Source organism: Panthera tigris, chromosome A3 (genome assembly GCF_018350195.1).
Source record: "Panthera tigris isolate Pti1 chromosome A3, P.tigris_Pti1_mat1.1, whole genome shotgun sequence".
NCBI classification, from domain to species: domain Eukaryota; kingdom Metazoa; phylum Chordata; class Mammalia; order Carnivora; family Felidae; genus Panthera; species Panthera tigris.
Window position 1 is genome coordinate 107,787,177 of NC_056662.1, and position 19,046 is coordinate 107,806,222.

The 19,046-nt window shown below is 40.4% G+C and overlaps 2 protein-coding genes across 5 annotated transcripts in view; one reads left to right on the forward strand and one right to left on the reverse strand.

The window, feature by feature from the left end:
- The window catches only part of SOS1 (SOS Ras/Rac guanine nucleotide exchange factor 1), a 149,647-nt gene extending 145,574 nt beyond the window's left edge, over positions 1 to 4,073 (forward strand). For all 3 annotated transcript variants that reach the window (XM_042982117.1, XM_042982115.1, XM_042982116.1), the window contains one exon: positions 180 to 4,073. In XM_042982117.1, coding sequence (XP_042838051.1) covers positions 180 to 671 — 492 coding nt within the window. In that variant the 3' untranslated portion in view covers positions 672 to 4,073. The remainder of the gene's footprint in view (positions 1 to 179) is intronic.
- Positions 1 to 19,046, reverse strand: part of ARHGEF33 (Rho guanine nucleotide exchange factor 33) — a 91,782-nt gene that overhangs the window by 31,078 nt on the left and 41,658 nt on the right. Inside the window, exon 16 of one of the 2 annotated variants that reach the window (XM_042982119.1) lies at positions 13,587 to 13,744. In XM_042982119.1, the coding sequence (XP_042838053.1) occupies positions 13,615 to 13,744 (130 nt within the window). In that variant the 3' untranslated portion in view covers positions 13,587 to 13,614. Of the gene's footprint in view, positions 1 to 11,994; positions 13,745 to 19,046 lie in introns of those variants that run through there. The other variant, XM_042982118.1, reaches the window with a different exon arrangement.

The window sequence follows — 19,046 nt, forward strand, 5'->3', positions numbered from 1 at the left end:
AAAAATTGTTTTTAATGAATTGGCATAACTCCCTCCCTTTAAAAAATATGGCAAAACCCCCTGATCCGTGCCTCACGCTCTTCCAACAGTGTGTTTGAAGACCCCAATTCTTAATATAGTCACAGTACTGCATAAATTAATAATAAATGTGTGTTTTATTCCTTTTTCATTTGTGTTAGATTATGTCTAAGCATTTGGACAGCCCCCCAGCAATTCCTCCTAGACAGCCCACATCAAAAGCCTATTCACCGCGGTATTCAATAGCAGACCGGACCTCTCTATCAGACCCTCCCGAGAGCCCTCCCTTATTACCACCGCGAGAACCTGTGAGGACACCTGATGTTTTCTCCAGCTCACCACTACATCTCCAGCCTCCCCCTTTGGGCAAAAAAAGCGATCATGGCAATGCCTTCTTCCCAAACAGCCCTTCCCCATTTACGCCACCTCCTCCTCAAACACCTTCTCCTCATGGCACGAGAAGGCATCTGCCATCACCACCACTGACACAAGAAGTGGACCTTCCTTCCATCACTGGGCCGCCGGTTCCTCCACGACAAAGCACTTCTCAACATATCCCTAAACTCCCTCCAAAAACTTATAAAAGGGAGCACACACACCCCTCCATGCACAGAGATGGACCACCACTGTTGGAGAACGCCCATTCTTCCTGAGTGTCTCTGTTCCAGGATGGACATTTTCCTAGCCCCAAATCCATTGCTGGCAATGGATGCACGGAATGTGCCAGCACTGAGGAGTTACAGTGACAACTCCAAACACTAACGACTCTACTTCAAGATGCAGTATAAGACAATGAATTTTAACCTAGACATAATTATAAAATGAAAATGGTATTCGTTTAGATACGGAAAGACTGATGTAGAGGAATTGGACAACTGATTGCACCTGAAAATCAAGTAAAGGGACTTTTTCCAGCCAATAGGCAGGAGTCCTCTTTTTGTGAAGTGATCTTTATCGTTAAAGGGATGGAAAACATAGTCTAGTGTCCAGCAGGCCCACATGATGACAGTTTTTGTAATTCAAAATATGCACTTTTTAAAAAGAAATCTTAAACAGGGATCTTCATATCTCCTTTGTTTTCCTTTGCTTTTACTCATCCTACTTTAGAATATTTTCCTAGAAATCATTTAAAGGACTGTGGGGAGTGGCTGTGGTGCCTGACCTTGTGGGAGTCCAGGCCCCGTGCTGTGCCACAGTCCCGTTTACAGGTTATTACAGTGAAGTGAATGGGTACCGAGGCTTCACCAAAGAGGTACTTTTTTTCTTTTTCTTTCTTTTTTTTTTTTTTTTAGGAATAATTATATTAATTTTAAGAGCATTCCCCCACCCACCCTCCCTACAAACAAAATATGGTGGTGATGCCTTCAAACAAGAAGTTTTGTGTCATTAACATGACAGAAGAACTTTTTAAAAAAATGTAACTGTCAAGTATACGATTTACATTTAGGAGACTGTTAATCTGTGCTAGATTGTTATTGCCCCTCCCCACCCCCCACAAAAGTTTACTGGTAACCCATTTCATGGCTCATAGCCGTCCCTCTAACCATTCTCTGGAAATGCAGTCACCCAGTGTGGAAAGGAGCATTGCTGGGCGTCCCTGACACCGCTCATGTTTTACGGATAGTTGAGTAATCCGCAGATCTAGAATTACCTTGCATTGCCGAAATCATGTGTATATAGTGAATGTTATATAATAAACCTGGCAGGTCTGTTTTAATTTAATTGAATAAAGATACAAATACTTTGTTTGGCTGGCATATATTAAATTATTATATGGAGAAAATGGTTGATTCTTATTTCTTTCAGTTGAAACACACACACACACACACACACGCACGCAAACACTAAGCATAAAAGCACGTATTGTGGTACGCCTTGGTTTCTAGTTCTGGATTGTATGTATTCATCTTAAAGAATGATAAAAAGTTGCAGTTTGGCATGTAGGAAAAAAATTTGGTTAGAATAGAATGGGTATCTTTTAAGCAGAACTTTGTAAGTTTTTTAATTTGCTAAGCAACATGTATACAGTTTGTTAGTTTATATTAAACATTCTACCTTGCTTGAGGTCTTTGCTCTATCAAAACTATTCATAATAGAACATCTACCTACATCATTAATATCATAATATGGATTATTCATTAAGCCTATGTACTGATCTTCTGAGTCTAACAAATACTGTGACTGAAATGCATGCAACTTGTTGAAGAGAAAAAGTTTTATTAATCTCCACTCTAATGTCTATGAAATGTGCAGCATTCCATCATTAGAGAGTCATCCATTCGTCAGTATCTGCATGTGTCCTCAGAATAATGAAGCAACATTTCAGCAATTCTGTTAACCATGCCATTAGAGACATTTTTAGAAGTGCTGCATCATGGTGCAAACCTAGTACTTTAATAATTTCCTGTGATATTTATTAGAGCATTAAATGTACATCACAGTAGTACAGTATATTGTCCTTTAAGACCAGAATGTTGATTGCATCATCATTAAGCAATCCCTCCTATCACATCCTTTCTTATTTGTTAGAGTTGAATCTTTGTTTAATATCTGTACCATTCCTATTATGGTAGCCATTTTTCTCTCTGTAAAATGTCTCTTTTTAAAAGTCTCCCAAAAAATTAATTTCGAATCCACTCTTGTGTGCAACACGTCCATAAGACCATTCATTTAACAAGTGTTTATCTAAGCCTGCTTACTAGTGCTGCTACAATTAATCATAATACACATTCCAGAATCCCCCATGATTTTTTATTAGAACAGCCTCATTTTCCCTAGGGTTTCCCTTTGTCTGTCTTACTGATCACTTCTCTTTTTAATTACCCCACCCCACTCCATATGAGAACCTGAGAAGTCACATTGGAGCTCATTCAATATCTCCCTGGCCAGTGTGTTAGCCTTCATTAAAGGAGGCTTTTCAACCCGCCTGATCGTCTAAAGAGCAAAAGCTTAGATTTGGAGTTCTAATCATACTTCTCCCAAAGGGAACCAATCTTCTACCCCAGTGGTTCTAAGAGACCACTTCACTGTGCATCAGCACTGTGGATAGAGGATATTTGTATTCTGAAGCTGACATTTGGGTAAAAATATTTTCTGCAGTGGTGACTGCTTAGAAAAATTCCAATTGGGTGCCCTTAAATGGAGGTGGAGAAGACTGTATCCTTGCCTTCTTCATACATGAAACATGAATTAGCTGACAAATTTATTCTCTGTAGTAACTAAAATATACTTATTCAGGGACAAGAAGTGGCTGAGAAGACAAATGCATCACCACAAAATTCTGTTTTTGAATCCAGGACATTACAAGACAGTCAATGCAGCATGACTATTCCTAAACCACATCCCAAAACATGAAAAATTTCTTTTAGAAATGGAAATGTTCTTAGATGTGTCATCTTTGGATCACAAAATAAAAATATTTCAAGGTTGAATTTAAGTGGGCTATCAACCAAGAACAATACAAAGGGAGGCTTTTCACGTCTGAGCACTTTTTAAAACAGGAACAGATAGGTATATGTTTCTAAGTTTACTGAAAGATTATTTACTGTTCCCAGCCTTTCTAATGCTTTTCAAGAATACAAATTATCAGGAAATAAACAAGCATTAAAAGTTTTCTTAATTAAAGGTTGTTGGGTATCAAAGGAGATATTTAGTCGATTACTACGCTCTAACAGCTCAAGAAATGTTTTAATGGGTCTGAATTTAGGAAAGCGCCTGCCACACTTCGTGATACTACAATCAACACAACAGTCTAGTGAACAAGTACCATTTCAGTTGGAGGCTATGTTATGGTTCTAAATTCTTCCTTAATGAGTTTTCTCATAAGTTGAAAATTACATAAACCGAAACTTGGTATCTGTGATCATGATCTTAATTCTCAAGTTTGGCTTACTCTAGTCATGTATTTCATCCTCTGTCTTTAAAGACGGCTTAAATTCAGTTTTAAGTGGCTCAGCAAAACAAATAATGGAAATGGAGGGAGAGGTTCCCAATTTGTTAGTGTTGTACATATCAAAGAAAACCTTTTATTTCCTCCAGATTTAGAAAGAAACTAACCATTTGTTTCTTGGTATTCTGCTGTGGGTAGGTTCACTTGTTCTTTTAACCTATATTGTATGACTGTTGCACAAGTGTAGGTCCTGTTGCACATTAATCTTTATCAGTAAAATACAAACCACAGGGTTAAAATTGGTTTGGCTGAAAGAATTATGCAGAATTGTTTGTAAGGGAAAGTGATGACTTAATTTGTTTATTCAATATTTCTCCTTTGAAGTATCTCATTACTAACTTAAAATCAAAATCCCTTACACATGAGCCAATGAAATATTTTGAGCTCTGGTTAAGAAGCATGAAGTCTATATGATTAAACAAAAGCACCTAATACTTGTTTTGTAAATTTCATGCCTTATTTTCCATTTTTGACACCGTAAAGTGCATTTTCTGTCGACTGTGAGCAAATTTCCCTTTTGCCTTTAATGAAAATAGTGCATTAAGTAGCCAATTGCTGCAGAATTACAAAGCAAGTTAGCTAAAGGTGGATCACATTGGACTACCACTCAAACAAGATGCATAGCATGGAAGTCACATGTGTGGCTTTAGGGAGAGCGCACCTGTGCCAGATGCATGCCACTTTCAGTAGCTGCCAAATGTGCCTTTAATTAAGAACATCTCTAATTTGTTTCTTCAGATCAAGTCAGCATTTGGGGGCGGGATCAGGGCAGGGGACCTTGGGGTGCAAATATCTGGTGAGACACACCAGAGAAGAAGCCTTTGTCAAAGTGACATGTATAACTTCAGTTGAAACGTGTTCATGTATATATGTGTGTGTGTGTGTGTGTGTGTGTGTGCGTGTGCGCGCGCGTGTGTGTGTATTTGCCTTTGTTTAGTAGCACGGTATTTGCTAAAATAATTGTCGAAAAATTGCTCTGTCAGTCTTACTTTGATGTAAAAATAAAGTGCAGTCTATACATCTAATATGGCCTTTGTACCTGACCATGTTCGTAGGTAATCTTTGTATTCTGCGTGCAGCAGTATTTGGTTTGCATTTAAAGTGAAAATAATGGCTGTTATTTTTCTGGCATTACTAAGATAAATTGAAAAATAATAAAGAAAAATGCCTTACCTAGTCCACAAGTGTATTATTTTTGTATTTATTTTAGAAAGCACTCTTTTCAAGATCAGTCGTGATTCTCATTTTAGCTTGTGCTTTCCACATGCAAATAGTTTGTTCTATCTCATGGTCTTGCTTTGGAGACACTTTTTCCTGTATCATGTTCTCTATAAAAAGTTCAGTATTTCCTTCTGTATCAGGCTCTCTGACTGTAGTGAGCAGGAGGCCCTTGGGATGAAAATTAGTGACCTTCAGCATCACCTTTCAAAGGGCTGAGGGAGGCATTTGTATTCCATCAAAGTTTTAAGATCTCACAATTCCTTGACAGGCAAGTTTCACTGAGCCTGTTGGAAAGTGGCAGCCTGACATTCAGCAACTCTTTCTAGGCTTGGCATAAAAAGATACAGTTTATGGTTATACACTGTAAAGAATTACACACTGTCAAGAATTTTTGTAAGTGTGAGGTCATTCATGGTGAACTACAGAATGCAAAATTGATGAAAAACTGGGGTGCCTGGGTGGCTCAGTTAAACGTCTGACTTGATTTTGGCTCAGGTCATGATCTCACAGCCATGGGACTGACCCCCACATCGGGCTCTGCGTGGAGTGTGGAACCTGCTTGGGATTCTCTCTCTCCCTTTCTCTGTCTCAAAAATAAACCTTAAAACAATTGGGGGCACCTGGGTGGCTTAGTGGGTTAAGTGTCCAACTTCAGCTCAGGTCACGATCTCAGGGTTCATCAGTTGGAGCGCCACATTGGGCTCTGCACTGAGTGCAGAGCTTGCTTGGCATTCTCTCTCTCTCCCCCACCCGCCCCTCTCTCTCTCTCTCTCTCTCTCTCTCTGAAAAACAAACTTAAAAAGAATATGATGAAAACTTAGAGATCTCATACCCTTACTCAAAACTTAAGGCAGGTGAGGCCTGGAGCAGTGAGATGACTAAGCCAATATCACGTGGCAGTTAGTGACCGAGACAATTGGCTCAACTTTGACTCCTGGCATTTGGAGGACTGTTTTTAGGAACAGCTAAAATGTATTTGCGGTTCCCCTCCAAATTTAAAGACACACAATCATTAATTTGTACAAATTCCATTTATAGGCCACTGAAATCCAAGCAGGTATTATTGAGTATATTCTAGGTAATCAATTTAAGAGCTAAAGGAAAATAACATTAATGTTGATATTAGTCAGAAAATAACATTAACACTGATATTAGTCAACCTGGTTCTGAGTTTGCTCTTGAAATGTCACTTGAATTTTAACCGGGTGGTTTACTTTTTACTCATTTTAATCATGTTAGCTCATCACAGATTCAGGACAGTTAAGTCTCTAGGGTATAGCCCACAACTGGGCTAAAGATGTACATAGCTTCCAGAGGCAAGGAGAGCTTTGACAGAGTAGAATTCCAAAAAATCTTATCCAGGGCTCCTGGGTGGCTCAGTTGGTTGAGCATCCACCTTTGGCTCAAGTCATGATCTCACAGTTTATGAGTTCAAGCCCCACTCTGGGCTCTCTGCTATCAGAGCAGAACCCTCTTCAGATCCTCTGTCTCCCTCTCCCTGCCCCTCCCCTGCTTGTGCACGTTCTCTTCCTGTCTCTCAAAAATAAACATTTAAAAAAATCGTATGCACATTCTAACATTTTAAGACTGTTGATTCTCATTAGAGGCAAAAAAAAAAAAAATGCAGTCCTTTTTTAGAAGCTAGTTTCTCTACCTTCATGACTCCTCAAGAAAAGGAAGAATCACTGTGGTAAAGTACAATAAGCAGTTGCTTTGGAATCACACATGTCTGTGTTCATATTCTGGTTCCATTACTTACTAGATGTGTAACTTTGGAGAAGTTACTTAAATAATCCTAGTCTCTGTTCCTCATCAACACATGAGGTTAATAGATCTACTGGGGACTATGTGAGGTTTAAAGGTGATATGTGTAAAACCCAATGTCTTTCACAGAATAGGTGCTTAATAAAGGTAACTAAAGATATAAGGGATATGCTTTCAAAGTCGGCCTGCTTTTAGGTATCTTTTAAGAAGCTGAGACTTCATCCTAAAGTCCCCCTAACTTGATTCTTTAGTATCCAGATTCCTTTGATGTTTACTATCACTTCAATTGGTTTTGAGTGACTGTATTATAAACATTTGATAGGGCCTATCTGACTATTCAAAAATATTTACTGTTCCAGGTCCACTTCTGATGTTAGGAATACAGCAATGAACAAAACAAACAAAAATCTCTATCATCACGAGATTGGTTATCTAGTGAGGAGATGTAGACAATAATAAGAAAGAGCATATAATACATTAGAATGTTGTAGCTGCTATGAACAACAAAAAATAAGGTTCCTGGGAATGTAGGGGACAGGTTGGTGATATATAAATGGGATGGTCAGAGTCAGCTCATGGAGAAGGTGGCATATAAGTAAAGAAGGAGGTGAAGGAAGGAGATGTGCAAGTGTCTGAGAAAGGAGTATGCCAGGTCATGGCGAAAGGCCAGTTCAAGAGCCTAGAGGCAGGAGCATACCTGGTACATGTAGCGAGGTTACAGAATAGGAGATGCCATCAGAGGTTTAATGGGATCCAGGTCACTTGTAATGACTTTGGCTTCCTTTAGAAATAAATAGAGCCCATAGAGCATTTGAGCAGGGGATCACTCTGGCTGCCATGTTGAGAATAATTAGGGGTTAAGACTGGGAGTAGGGAGGCTAGCCCAGTAGAAGGCAGCTTGGGCAAGGTGATAGCAGTGGAGGTGGTGGGAAGTTGTTCAGAGTCTGGATGGATTTGGAAGACAGCCAATTTGCCGAGAGCCTGAACATGGAGTTTAAGAAATAGAATTGTCAAGGATGACTTCAAGGTTTTTAGCCTGACCAACTAGAAGGACAAAGTTACCATTAACTGAAGTGGGAAAAGTAGAGTTGAAGCAGAGGCTAGGACACGTGAAGTTCAATAAATATGTCAGACATTTGAGGGGTGCCAGGAGGCAGTGGGAGATGTGAGTCCGAAATCTGGGAAAGAGTCTGGAACAAGGATATAAAATGGGGAATCACTTCCATAGAGATCATATTTTAAAGCTAGCCCACTGGATAAGATCACCAAAGAAGTACAGACTGGAAAAAGAAGATATCTAAGGAGAGCCCTGGGACCCTCTAACAAGAGAGAGAAGAAAGGAGAACCAGCAAATAGACAAAGAAGGAACTGCCAATGAAGAATGATGGCAGCCAAAAGGGTGTTGTGCCCTTGAAGCCTAGTAAATTATTTCAGAAGGAAGAGGTGATAAGCATGTCAAACACTATCTGATAGGGAGAGTGGAGTACTCATTTAGCAAGGTGAAAGTCAGTGATGATCTGGACATGACCGGTGTAGGGGGGAGGTGTGAGCCCAGTGAGTTTAAATTTTTTTTTAACATTTATTCCTTTTTTGAGACAGAGACAGTGTGAGCAGGGGGAAGGACAGAATCCGAAGCAGGCTCCAGGCTCTGAGCTGTCAGCACAGAGTCCAACGCGGGGCTCAAACTCATGAACTGTGAGATCGCAACCCTAGCCGAAGTCAGACGCTCAACCAACTGAGCCACCCAGGCGCCCTGTGAGCCCAGTGAGTTTAATGATAAGAGGCAAGAACTGGAGCAGTTTCCTCTTTCAAAGGTAAGCAGAGACGTGCAGCATACCTGGAACAGTCAAGATACTTTTTGCTGTAAAAATGGGAGAAATAAGAGCATGATTGTATGCTAAAGGGTTTGCCCCAGTTGGAAAATGTGATAAGGAGAGGGTGACCTAGTGCTAAATGGAAACAACCCACTTAGAAACACACACAGTATCGAGCAACAGTCCTTTACAAAGTAGATCCCACTGTCTTCAGATGAACAGCTTTACATACACGAGGAGGGAACACAACACACTCCATTTTCCTGCTAAGAATTAAGAGAATTTTAATGCTCCTACCTCTGAAGGGAATGAGGGAAGAAGGAGGGAGGGGGAATCTATTTTATAGATAAGAAACATGTTTAGATGACTTACCGAGATCATGTATAAGCTCTTTGAAAACAACAAGTTTTGGAAAACAAGTTATTTGGGTAGAAAGCTCTTGACTATTTTGCATGTCTGACAGCCTCCAAAAACAACAACTTCAGCACTGCCCAAATCATATCCCATATTTTTATACATATGTTTAAAACTTAGGTCTAGTGTCACACACCAATTTCTATTTTTTCCCTTAAAATATATAGGTTTCCATCAATTTCCTCAACCTTTTTTTTTTAAACTCATTTCCCTTTTTGAAGAAGTGTATCTCCTCTTCCTGTTCCCTCACCCCCTCTCCACCATGTGAGACTCACTGGCCTATATTCCATAAATGCAAAGATGCCCGGATGCTGAGAACACTACACTTACATCTTTAAGTTAAATCAACTTTTCAGAATATGAGAATCCAAAGTGTCCCCAATTACTGTTTTAGGCTCAGGAAGAAAATTATTAATGGTGATGTTTCAAGAGAAAGTTTAGTCTGAAAACTGTATCTAATTTTATTACACAACTTAACAGAAGACATTCATTTTACCATTTTTCTAAGTGCATGCAATTATCTAGAATATACAATCAACTTTACCAATTTATTACAAAGAACACTAATCCTGTATATATGTATATTTTAACCAAAATTTTACTGTATGTTATAGTAAAGATCACAGATGAATTTAAGAAAACCTCAGAAAGAGTCACTCTACCAGCTTTCTGTATCTCAAGGTAAATATAATCAATTCTCTATTCTGTCCTAAACTTCCATCTATGGATAGAATCTGAGTGCTGATTACATAGTAGATCATCCAACTTATTGGTCTAAGAGGTAATGGCTATACAATTTCAGCGGGCCAAAGAATCACCTGGGTGCATTTAAAATGCAGATACCTGGGGGGCGCCTGGGTGGCTCAGTCGGCTAGGCGTCCGACTTCGGCTCAGGTCACGATCTCACAGTTCGTGGGTTCGAGCCCCGCGTCGGGCTCTGTGCTGACAGCTCAGAGCCTGGAGCCTGTTTCAGATTCTGTGTCTCCCTCTCTCTCTGACTCTCCCCCATTCATGCTTTATCTCTCTCTGTCTCAAAAATAAATAAACGTTAAAAAAAAAATTTTAAATGCAGATACCTGGGCCCCACTCTCAAATTTATTCCAATAAAGTGGGACTGAACTAGTCGCCAGGAATCTGAATTTTTACAAGTTCTCTCATGGAGAAAGTAAAGTGTTAGTAAAGACTTGAAGAAGGTAAGTGAACGAGTCATGAGGTGCTATAGAAAGTACTATTCAAAGGGTTCTCCCTGAGCAAGGAAGAAACAGTCTAATGGCAAGCCCCAGATGGGTTTCAACTATTTGTCATAGGGCGAAACAGAGGACCCTGGAGCACTGGTCCACACATTCCTGGTTCTCCAAGCTTCCAGTTTTAGAGTCAGTAAAGTGGGGCAAATCCTTGTTTAGGCTTGTATACAGACCACACCCAGCTACAGAAGGGACCTGCTGGCCCTCCCAGCTTGTGCAGAAATACCCAACTCATCTTTTGGTGGGGCGCTTCCTTCTGTTTAGGGACCCAAACACTTCCAGAAGACAGCCGTGGTCCCCTACGTAAACTGTACTTCTCCATGGGACTGGAGCTCACAGATGGAGGAATTGCAAACCTCTTTCCCACCCTGATTTCATCTTTAATGGAACATTACATTAAATGTCATTAAGAAACATCATCAAAGATCCTATCTCTGCTGTCAATTTACAATACTATGAAGTGACCCAGGACAACACAGAAAAGAGTAGCACTTTCTTTCTTTTTCTTTTCTTTCTTTTTCTCTTTTTTTCTTTCCTTTCCTTTCCTTTCTTTTTTCTTTCTTTTCTTTCCTTCTTTCTTTCCTTTCTTTCTCTCCTTTTCTTTCTTTTTCTTTCCTTTTCTTTCTTTCTTGCTTTTTCTTTTCTTTTCTTTCTTTCTTTTTTTGTGGAAAGATGTTTGCAAATGTTAATACTGTGAAAAGGACAGTAGTGCTTTTACTGCTCTAGAAGACAACAGTGTTTTATTTCTTTTGTGATTGGTATTTTTCCTAAAAAGAAAAAAAAATGAAAGGCAAGAAGGTAAAGAGACAACCCTGAAGCTCTGTCAAATCATGAGCAGAAATTATTCTCTGCAACTATGTACTGTTCTAGAGGTGGAAAGGAATTTTAAAAGATATGTCATAGTTCCTGCCCTCAAGGGGACTCAACATTCTTGTTGGGAAGACAAGACAAATATATAAGAAGATAGACAAGTTACGGCACCAGAGATCATAGAAAGATGAGGGACTTACCCAGGGCCTTGAAGACTGGCAGGGGGAAGGAGGCTACAGAAAAGGCATGACGCAAGGGGCCATGGCTCACCAGCAGGCAAGAGAAGCCCAGTGTAACTGAGGGCCGGGAGTCCAGTAGGCTGGCAAAGTAGGAGACAGCAGCCAAAGAGAAGACTTGACACCATGCTGGACAGACAGCCTTGAAGGTCAAGTCGAGGAGTTCAGAATTTGTAGACAAAAAAGAACGTTCAGAGAGTTTCACACAATGCAGCATTTGGGAATATTAATGTGTTAAGAGAAGTACAGGACTGATGCGGAGCTAGAAAGCTACTGGAAAAATCCAGATACCAGGTGAAGGAGACCCAGGGAGTAGCAGCACTAATTATTACTAGTTTTACATGCTAGTTTCATAAAATACAATGAAACTGAGTTGTGCTACCGATGTAACATCAAGATTCTTTCAAAGAATGTTATCAAAATGAAAATCTGGGAGGTGTGTGAAGTTTTTGAAACCTTCCCAAGTAATCCATCATTTTTATGATAACCATTATGAAGGGGAAAGAAATTTTATTGTTTTTACATTTTACTTAAAAGACTGTGACTTGCAGTTCACTTTCCATATCCAGTCAGTTCTGCATTGTGCTCTCAGACCCTGCCCCCGAACCTTCTTTGGCCTACTAAACAGAGATAAATCTAACTTCAAAGGAGTTCATTAATTTCAGGAAAATGAAAAGCTTGGCTTAACCTTAAATACTGGAAACTCCCAAAACTTGACAGCAATCCTGTAGACATTCCAGACCCCCTACTGTTCAAAGGCTAATGGATGAGTTCCTAATTAATCATCAGACTTGTAGAAAACGTGTAACAAGTAAAACTTTACGATTTTATCAAGCAGTACATTCCTAGAGGAAGAGCCTCTAAAGAAGTCGGTTTGGGTACCAAGATTTTGAATGAGTGGTAGCCAAATGCCTCTAATTCATTATAGATAACTGCCTGGGAAGAGAGACAAATTGTTTAAAACTAATTTTTTTCTATTATTCTTGTGTTAGGGGCATGTCAAGGCTGTGGACCATCCTGGACATGGGGAAGCAGAGCACATTTTATTATCCTGTAGCCATGAAAGCCTCACTGCAATGATTCCTCTGTCTGAGCTGTTAAGAACTCTGTTTGTTGTGTTTTTTTTTTTTTAAACAGCTTACTTCTGGAAAACAGAACAAGGTCTTACCAGCCCTAAATTTTCATCCTGTTCCGGTGTTTTGTAGCAACTGCTGTGCATGTGCTATTAAAGCACTGATGTTGTTGCCAACTTCTTTCCAGACTGAAGAAAGTCTTTTAAAAGAAGACGTAGCTAAATAAGTTTTTTTTTTTCCCCCAACCCATCTGCTTATGAGTGTATGTGACACTCAGGATCACTAATGTGTCTCTGAATCCTGAGAACTCAATAACACATAGACTCTAGACTATTCTCATCTGCAGCACAACTCACGCAAGTGAAAACGTTTCTTTGGCCTCCCAGTCTCAAGAGAAATCACTGTTCCCTGTACTGATTCTCATAGCCACAGAGAGAGAAATACTACTCTTCTGGTTCTCTTCCCGTTTGGAGACCAGTGTGTCTATAACCCTTGAACCTTCTATGTCATGGTGTAAGCACAAATTCTCCACAACTCAGATTGGCAACACGTAAAATACAACTCTTTACTGATCCTTTGCCTTAAGGGATGTTGGGTATTGCTTTGGGGAAGACATATAGCAAGACAGAACTGGCCCCTAACATCGTGTATATTAGCCTAAGAACATTGGGATGAATTAATAAGGTAAATGCCTAGGAAGCATAAAATTCACATCCATGTTACACGCTCAATTTTATACTGGGGGGGAATGACTTTAAGTTGGAAGTTTTTGTTCTTACAAACATTTATTTTCCTCCAAATTTATTGTGTTTCTATAATGCTGTGAAAAGTCTTCGTTTCCCTGTTCCCAAGTGCTGAAGTTCAAAAAGCCAGCTCTCAACCACAGACTAATCTTCATCTCTTCAATGTCTTGTATGTTGATTTAGCTTCATATGTAAGTATTTATATTAGTTTTCCTCAGGGACTTATACATCTATATATATATATATATGTATATATATATTCCTACACAGATATATACAAGCTTTTTACCCTCATCTTACCACTTGACAATACAACTTTAAGTATGTTTTACACAGCTGTTCCTTGGTCAAGGTCATTTGCAAGAGCAAGTCGGTTTCTGAAGAAATCTTGTTTGGTGGGTGAAGGATCCATTGAGGGATTCTCATTAGTTTTTTCCCTGTATTCTGATCCACTGGACCTAAAATCTCAGCACACAGATAAAGTACAGGTTGATTTGGTTTTAATTGTTTTCAGATATTTTATCTATCCAAATTGTTTTGCATTTGTAAAAACAGTTGCCTCTTAGATCTGGAATAATTTTTACTTCCCCTGAATTTCATGACTCAGGACATGTGTAGCTAAAATTTGCAAAGAACATAAAGAGAATTTCTGTCTAATGCTTTATGGAGACAATTGTGACAACTGTGTATGTTAGTGTAAGATATTATGTGATAACACTGTAAAAGGGAAATAAAGGCTCAGAAAATTTAGTAAATCCTATTTTTGTTTCAACCGAGTAACTACTCCACAAATTACCAAGGCCCTTAAATTAAAATGGATGGAATTCATTGGTCTCAACTGAGGTTATCTAACAAGGGCCATCATTGAATTTGGGCATTACATTACAAACTCTTGCTGTTGCTTGTTTTCATTTTTAAATGAAAAATTTATTGAAGCCAACCACACACATATGCTACATTTGGTAGAATTCAGAAATTAGTACAGTAGTCAGATTGAGGAGATTCTATAATCTCAACCACCACAAAGGAGACCAAGCCCAATCAATAGTCAACAACTCAAATCAGTCCAATGGAGTCCCCAGTCGAGGGTGCATTCTTCCTTTATCTTGGTTAAGCCAGTTGGGTAATCCATCCCAGCTCTGCACCTTCTCCAGTTTGTTCATGTCAGAAGTCCCTGGAGGGAGGAGGCTTTCTGGAAATAACCTTTGAAAGGCTAGGCTGGGCCCTTTGGCTAGCTTAAACTCAGAGCTAGAATGGGTAAAACTAGCCCACTGACTGAGAACCAGTATCAAAAGACCTCATGCAGGATGTATGGAAGTGATGTTAGACATGAAATTCTTTGTCCAAAGCTCCTATACAACTGAACAAGTTCTCCATATGCTGAGGCAGAATCAGGCATGCTTCCACCATCCACAAAAGAAAGGTAAGCTCTTTCACTATCATTGGTATGCTACAAGTCCTCACTGTTGTTAGATAAGTTAACTATGACTCTTATCAGTTACTGAATTAATTGGGCAGAATTCAAACATCCCTTTACATTATTCAAGGAAAGCAGCTGGATCCACACAAAGACTAAAATCCTGATGTCTAGAAATCTGATGACTGACTGGAGTTTTTTACTCTTCACCCTGATACTTGGCCTCACAGATGAAGCCAGAGCTGCCCACCATGTTTTCTACTTCCAGTCAGGAAGAAGCACCATCCCACTACATCCCAGGGCATGGAGGAAAAACTATTCTTTCTCACCACACCAGTGCATCTGGGTACTCATCAGGTAAGATTATATCTGGCTGGGGTGAAAGTCCTTTTCCTTTTGAGAAGCCCCCTTGAAACAGCCTTCACGTGCCCACCCCCAAAACTCTACACCTTCTCTCAACTCAGAACTCCCACCTACTTCCAGTTCAAATCATCCCTGATTAGTACAGTTGTACCCAAAATGTTAGGGAGATATATTTTTGACCATTTTATTCCTTCCCCATATCTTCTTTTATACAGAAGGCTAGGAATGCTTATAGTTATGGGGGGTGGGAAGTAGGAAGCAAGATTTGAATCTGGCTGGTGTTTCTTCTGAATGTTCCCCCACATGGCAGTTTCTGATCAGAAAGCCATTAGTCAGAACTTAAAATCTTTACCTCTCATTTCCCCTCTTAGCTACATCTGATCTCTCCAAACCCCAGTATGTCACACTTTGATGGTTCCAACATGCAACTGTTTAGTGTTTACCTGGAAATGGGAAAGCTTTGATGTCACCACCAGCCCCAAGGACCACAGAAATCTTCACCAGTTGCGTTCCCATTTCTGAAACAAATGCCAAAATCGCCCTGTCTAGTTTTCAAAGTCCACAAACTCAGCTTAGTATTTTCTTTTTTTAACCGCTCTTCTCACAAACCGCCTTCTCTGTGTCTCCAGGTGTGTGCATTTCTCGATAGTAACTATTAATTAACTAATGGCTAACTTGCTAATACTTCTCAAAATCCAGCATTCTACGGTAGCCAGAACTATAAGCTTATTTTTACCCTTGTAAAGGTAATTTTAACTGATCTCTTTACATGCTTACATGGTATGTGGTCACTTGGACTCTTCCAAATGTGTGGCTATGAGGCTCTGATGTAATGTGTACCTAAATTACTGGGAAATACCTACAGAATCTAGGAGAAATCGCCAGCGTATTTGCTTGTATTCCCTTTATCTATAAAACAGGAATGGCTTTTGAGCTCCTGGGGCCATTCTGGTTGAATGCAGGGCAGATCTGAGCAGACACTGGAGGGGCAGGCAGGCAAACACTTGCTGGACCAAGGTACAATGGCTGCCAGTACATTGGGACACATAGCCATCCAAGTGTTTGATGGAAAGAGAACAACCTGTTGCTAAGTTCCCTTCTACTCAGTCCACACAAAGAAAATAACAAGCTGGGTACATTATACAAGTACAGATTTGCTACAAATAAGCCTTGAAAGTTTGTCTGGAGCTTGGAAAGGGAGGAGGGGTAGAATCCAGCGCCTTGGAACCCTCTGACCTAAGAAGGGCTGGTTTTCTGATTGGAAAGATTGTTCACTGTGAAAGCTTCAGGAGCACATGGAAAAGTAAGGGAGCAGGGGAACACCATCCTGTCAGCCAAATGAGTCAGCCCTAGTAATCAACAGGGTAACACAATGAGCACTCATTTAGTATATGTCTTTTGAGTGCTTAATATCCTCTAGGTACTGAACCTTCAGCTAGGTTACCCTTACCTCTGAACTGTAAGCTTCTAATGGGCGAGAACTATTTCTTTTACTTCTTTTGTGCTGGACAGAACCTAGTACACTGACTTAGTGATTGATTTCAAATGACCTATTAAGAAAAATTTGTAATGAGGTTTAAGTAATCTAAAATGTTATGCCTTTAATCACCTCCTTCAATTTTAAAGTTATGTAGGGAAATGAGATGGGAAATGAGAGAGAAACCCACAGTGGGTAAGAAGAGGAGAAGGACTTGAGATAGGCTTTGAGGAGGCAAAGAAGAAGGTGAGGGTAAAATTATCAATTAAATCTTTAGGAGTCCTGCTTTCAATGACATGATCTTTTCCACTGCCCATATACTAAAACATATGGGCATATGTTTTATGTTGGGCATATACTAAAACAACTGATAAGTCACCAAAAGAAGAGAATTCACTGACGTTCAATTAAATGGGGATGCTGTAGAATTAAATGGGTGTGTGTGTGTGTGTGTGTGTGTGCGCTTGCACGTGTGTGTGCGTGTGCATGATTAATGGATTTTGATGTGATTGGTGCAGGGAGGAGACACTGAGGTATGTAAGTTATAAAGTGTTAAAGAGGAAGGGAATGGGTAAGGAAGGAGAATTAGTCATTTGGAAGCCATATTCTTTTTCTTCTACTCTCCCAAATTTGCAGATAAAAAGAGCACCTATATTCTACCCCTAAACTGCCTTATATAATCCTCTTCCTCCATGCCACACCCCTAACCAAGAATACTTACTAAAGTAAGTGCAGGATTTATATATAAAGTAGCATTTGCCTCACACTTCAGAATAGTCTAGATATAAGTCTTTGACAGCCTCCATGTACAGCCTTCTAGAATGGAGTTTGCCTTACTCCCTGATCAAAGGCAGGGAAATAAGGATTCAGTGCAGCAGTAGCCTATCACATTAGGTCTGTTTCTGGCTTCTAAGGATCTGCATTAAAAATTTTTAAAGTCACTTAACATTTTCAAGCTTTAGATACGTATAGTCTTTATGCTGATCAATTCTGGGCAGCTTTCAGGGACATGTGACCTGGTATCTACCCAGGACAAATGTGCCTGAGATAGAAATAATCAGAGCATCATTCTTTTCCCCAAATATCTTGGGTGTTTTTCAGGATTTTGTTTTTAATGATGTCAACTTGACTCTCCCTTTTGAATCCTTGTGGGTATGAGCATTCATTCGGCCCTCCCAGCCTCAGAGGGAAGAGAACCCTTTCTCAGGTTTTCTGTTGCATCTGGCTCCATGCCTAGCTTCATCCCGAAGCAGCATTCTGGGTGTGTGGGGCCACCAGCCAAACAAGCCCCTATGGATACAAAAAGTGTGTCAGTGTAGACAGGAATGAGCCTCCAGAGGGCTGTGGGAGAGGCAGGCAGCGAGCCCCAGGTGTGACACAGGTGGCTTTTCTGGCACTAGTCCATTTTGGACCTCTGAGGCCAGGTTCTGGCATGGTTTTGGTACCCAGGATTAACCACTTCTTAAAGTCACAGGGCTTGCTGCCACCCTGACCTCCCAACACATGGGAGGAGAATAAGCTAAATGTCTCGTTCCAGTTCCTCCCTGTACCTGTCCACATGCCTGACTTCAGAGTGCAAGCTCCTATACAGCAGCTGGGACTGTGTCGTTTGTGATTCCTGTACAAGCGTCTCATACAGTACGTGCATGTAAGAAAGAATGCTTAACTACTGAGAAGAATGGTGTGTTCTCATCTGAATTAAGAGTCACTGACCTTTCTGTGCTACACTGGGACCTTCCTGCCCTTCCTCTCCATCTTAGCATAATGGAGCAAACTTCCCCACGGTTCTCCCTTGAGAACACTCAGGAGAAGGTACTCAAGCTGCTTCTCTACCCTGTGCAGAGTCCCAGAGCGCACGCTGTGGCACCGTGCACACAGGCGATAAGCAAGTATCACCTGGTGGTGCTCACAGTCCAACCCCAGATGTTCAAAGCCAGGAAAGCCTGCCGGAGGGAAGAGCCATCTGTGTGGTACCCCCCTTTACTTCCATTCAGGTAACGCTTCAGATTTTAAATACAAAGGCAGCAGCACGATTGGTGGCAGTATTGTGATTGATGCAGGAAAGACTGATCTATGAGAAAGGATGAGAAGGCTAAGGGGATCCATTTAACCCTCTAAGAAGAAGGATCCCCAAAAGGTACAAGAAGACAGAAAGCAATCGACCAACATGAATTTGGAGAGTCCACAGCTAGTCCTCAGCATTGTGCCAAGGGAGGTGGGGGGCTACAGAAAGATAAGTCAGGTCTTCCACATGGTGAGTCTTTAAAATTATAGGTCCCAACGCCATATTAATTTCTTGTTCCAGGTGTTAAAAAGATGTGATTACTCAGATTGATCTAAAACAAAGCCAACAAAGCAAATCTCAGCACTAGGAAGAACTCAGGTGCTTATCTTGGGCAATCTCCCACTTAGTGTAGGAATCCCTTCCGTTAGCACCCCTGAGGAGGGCCACCGTCTTCTACTCAGGAGAACCCACACCCTCATGAGGGAGCCAGCTCCGGAT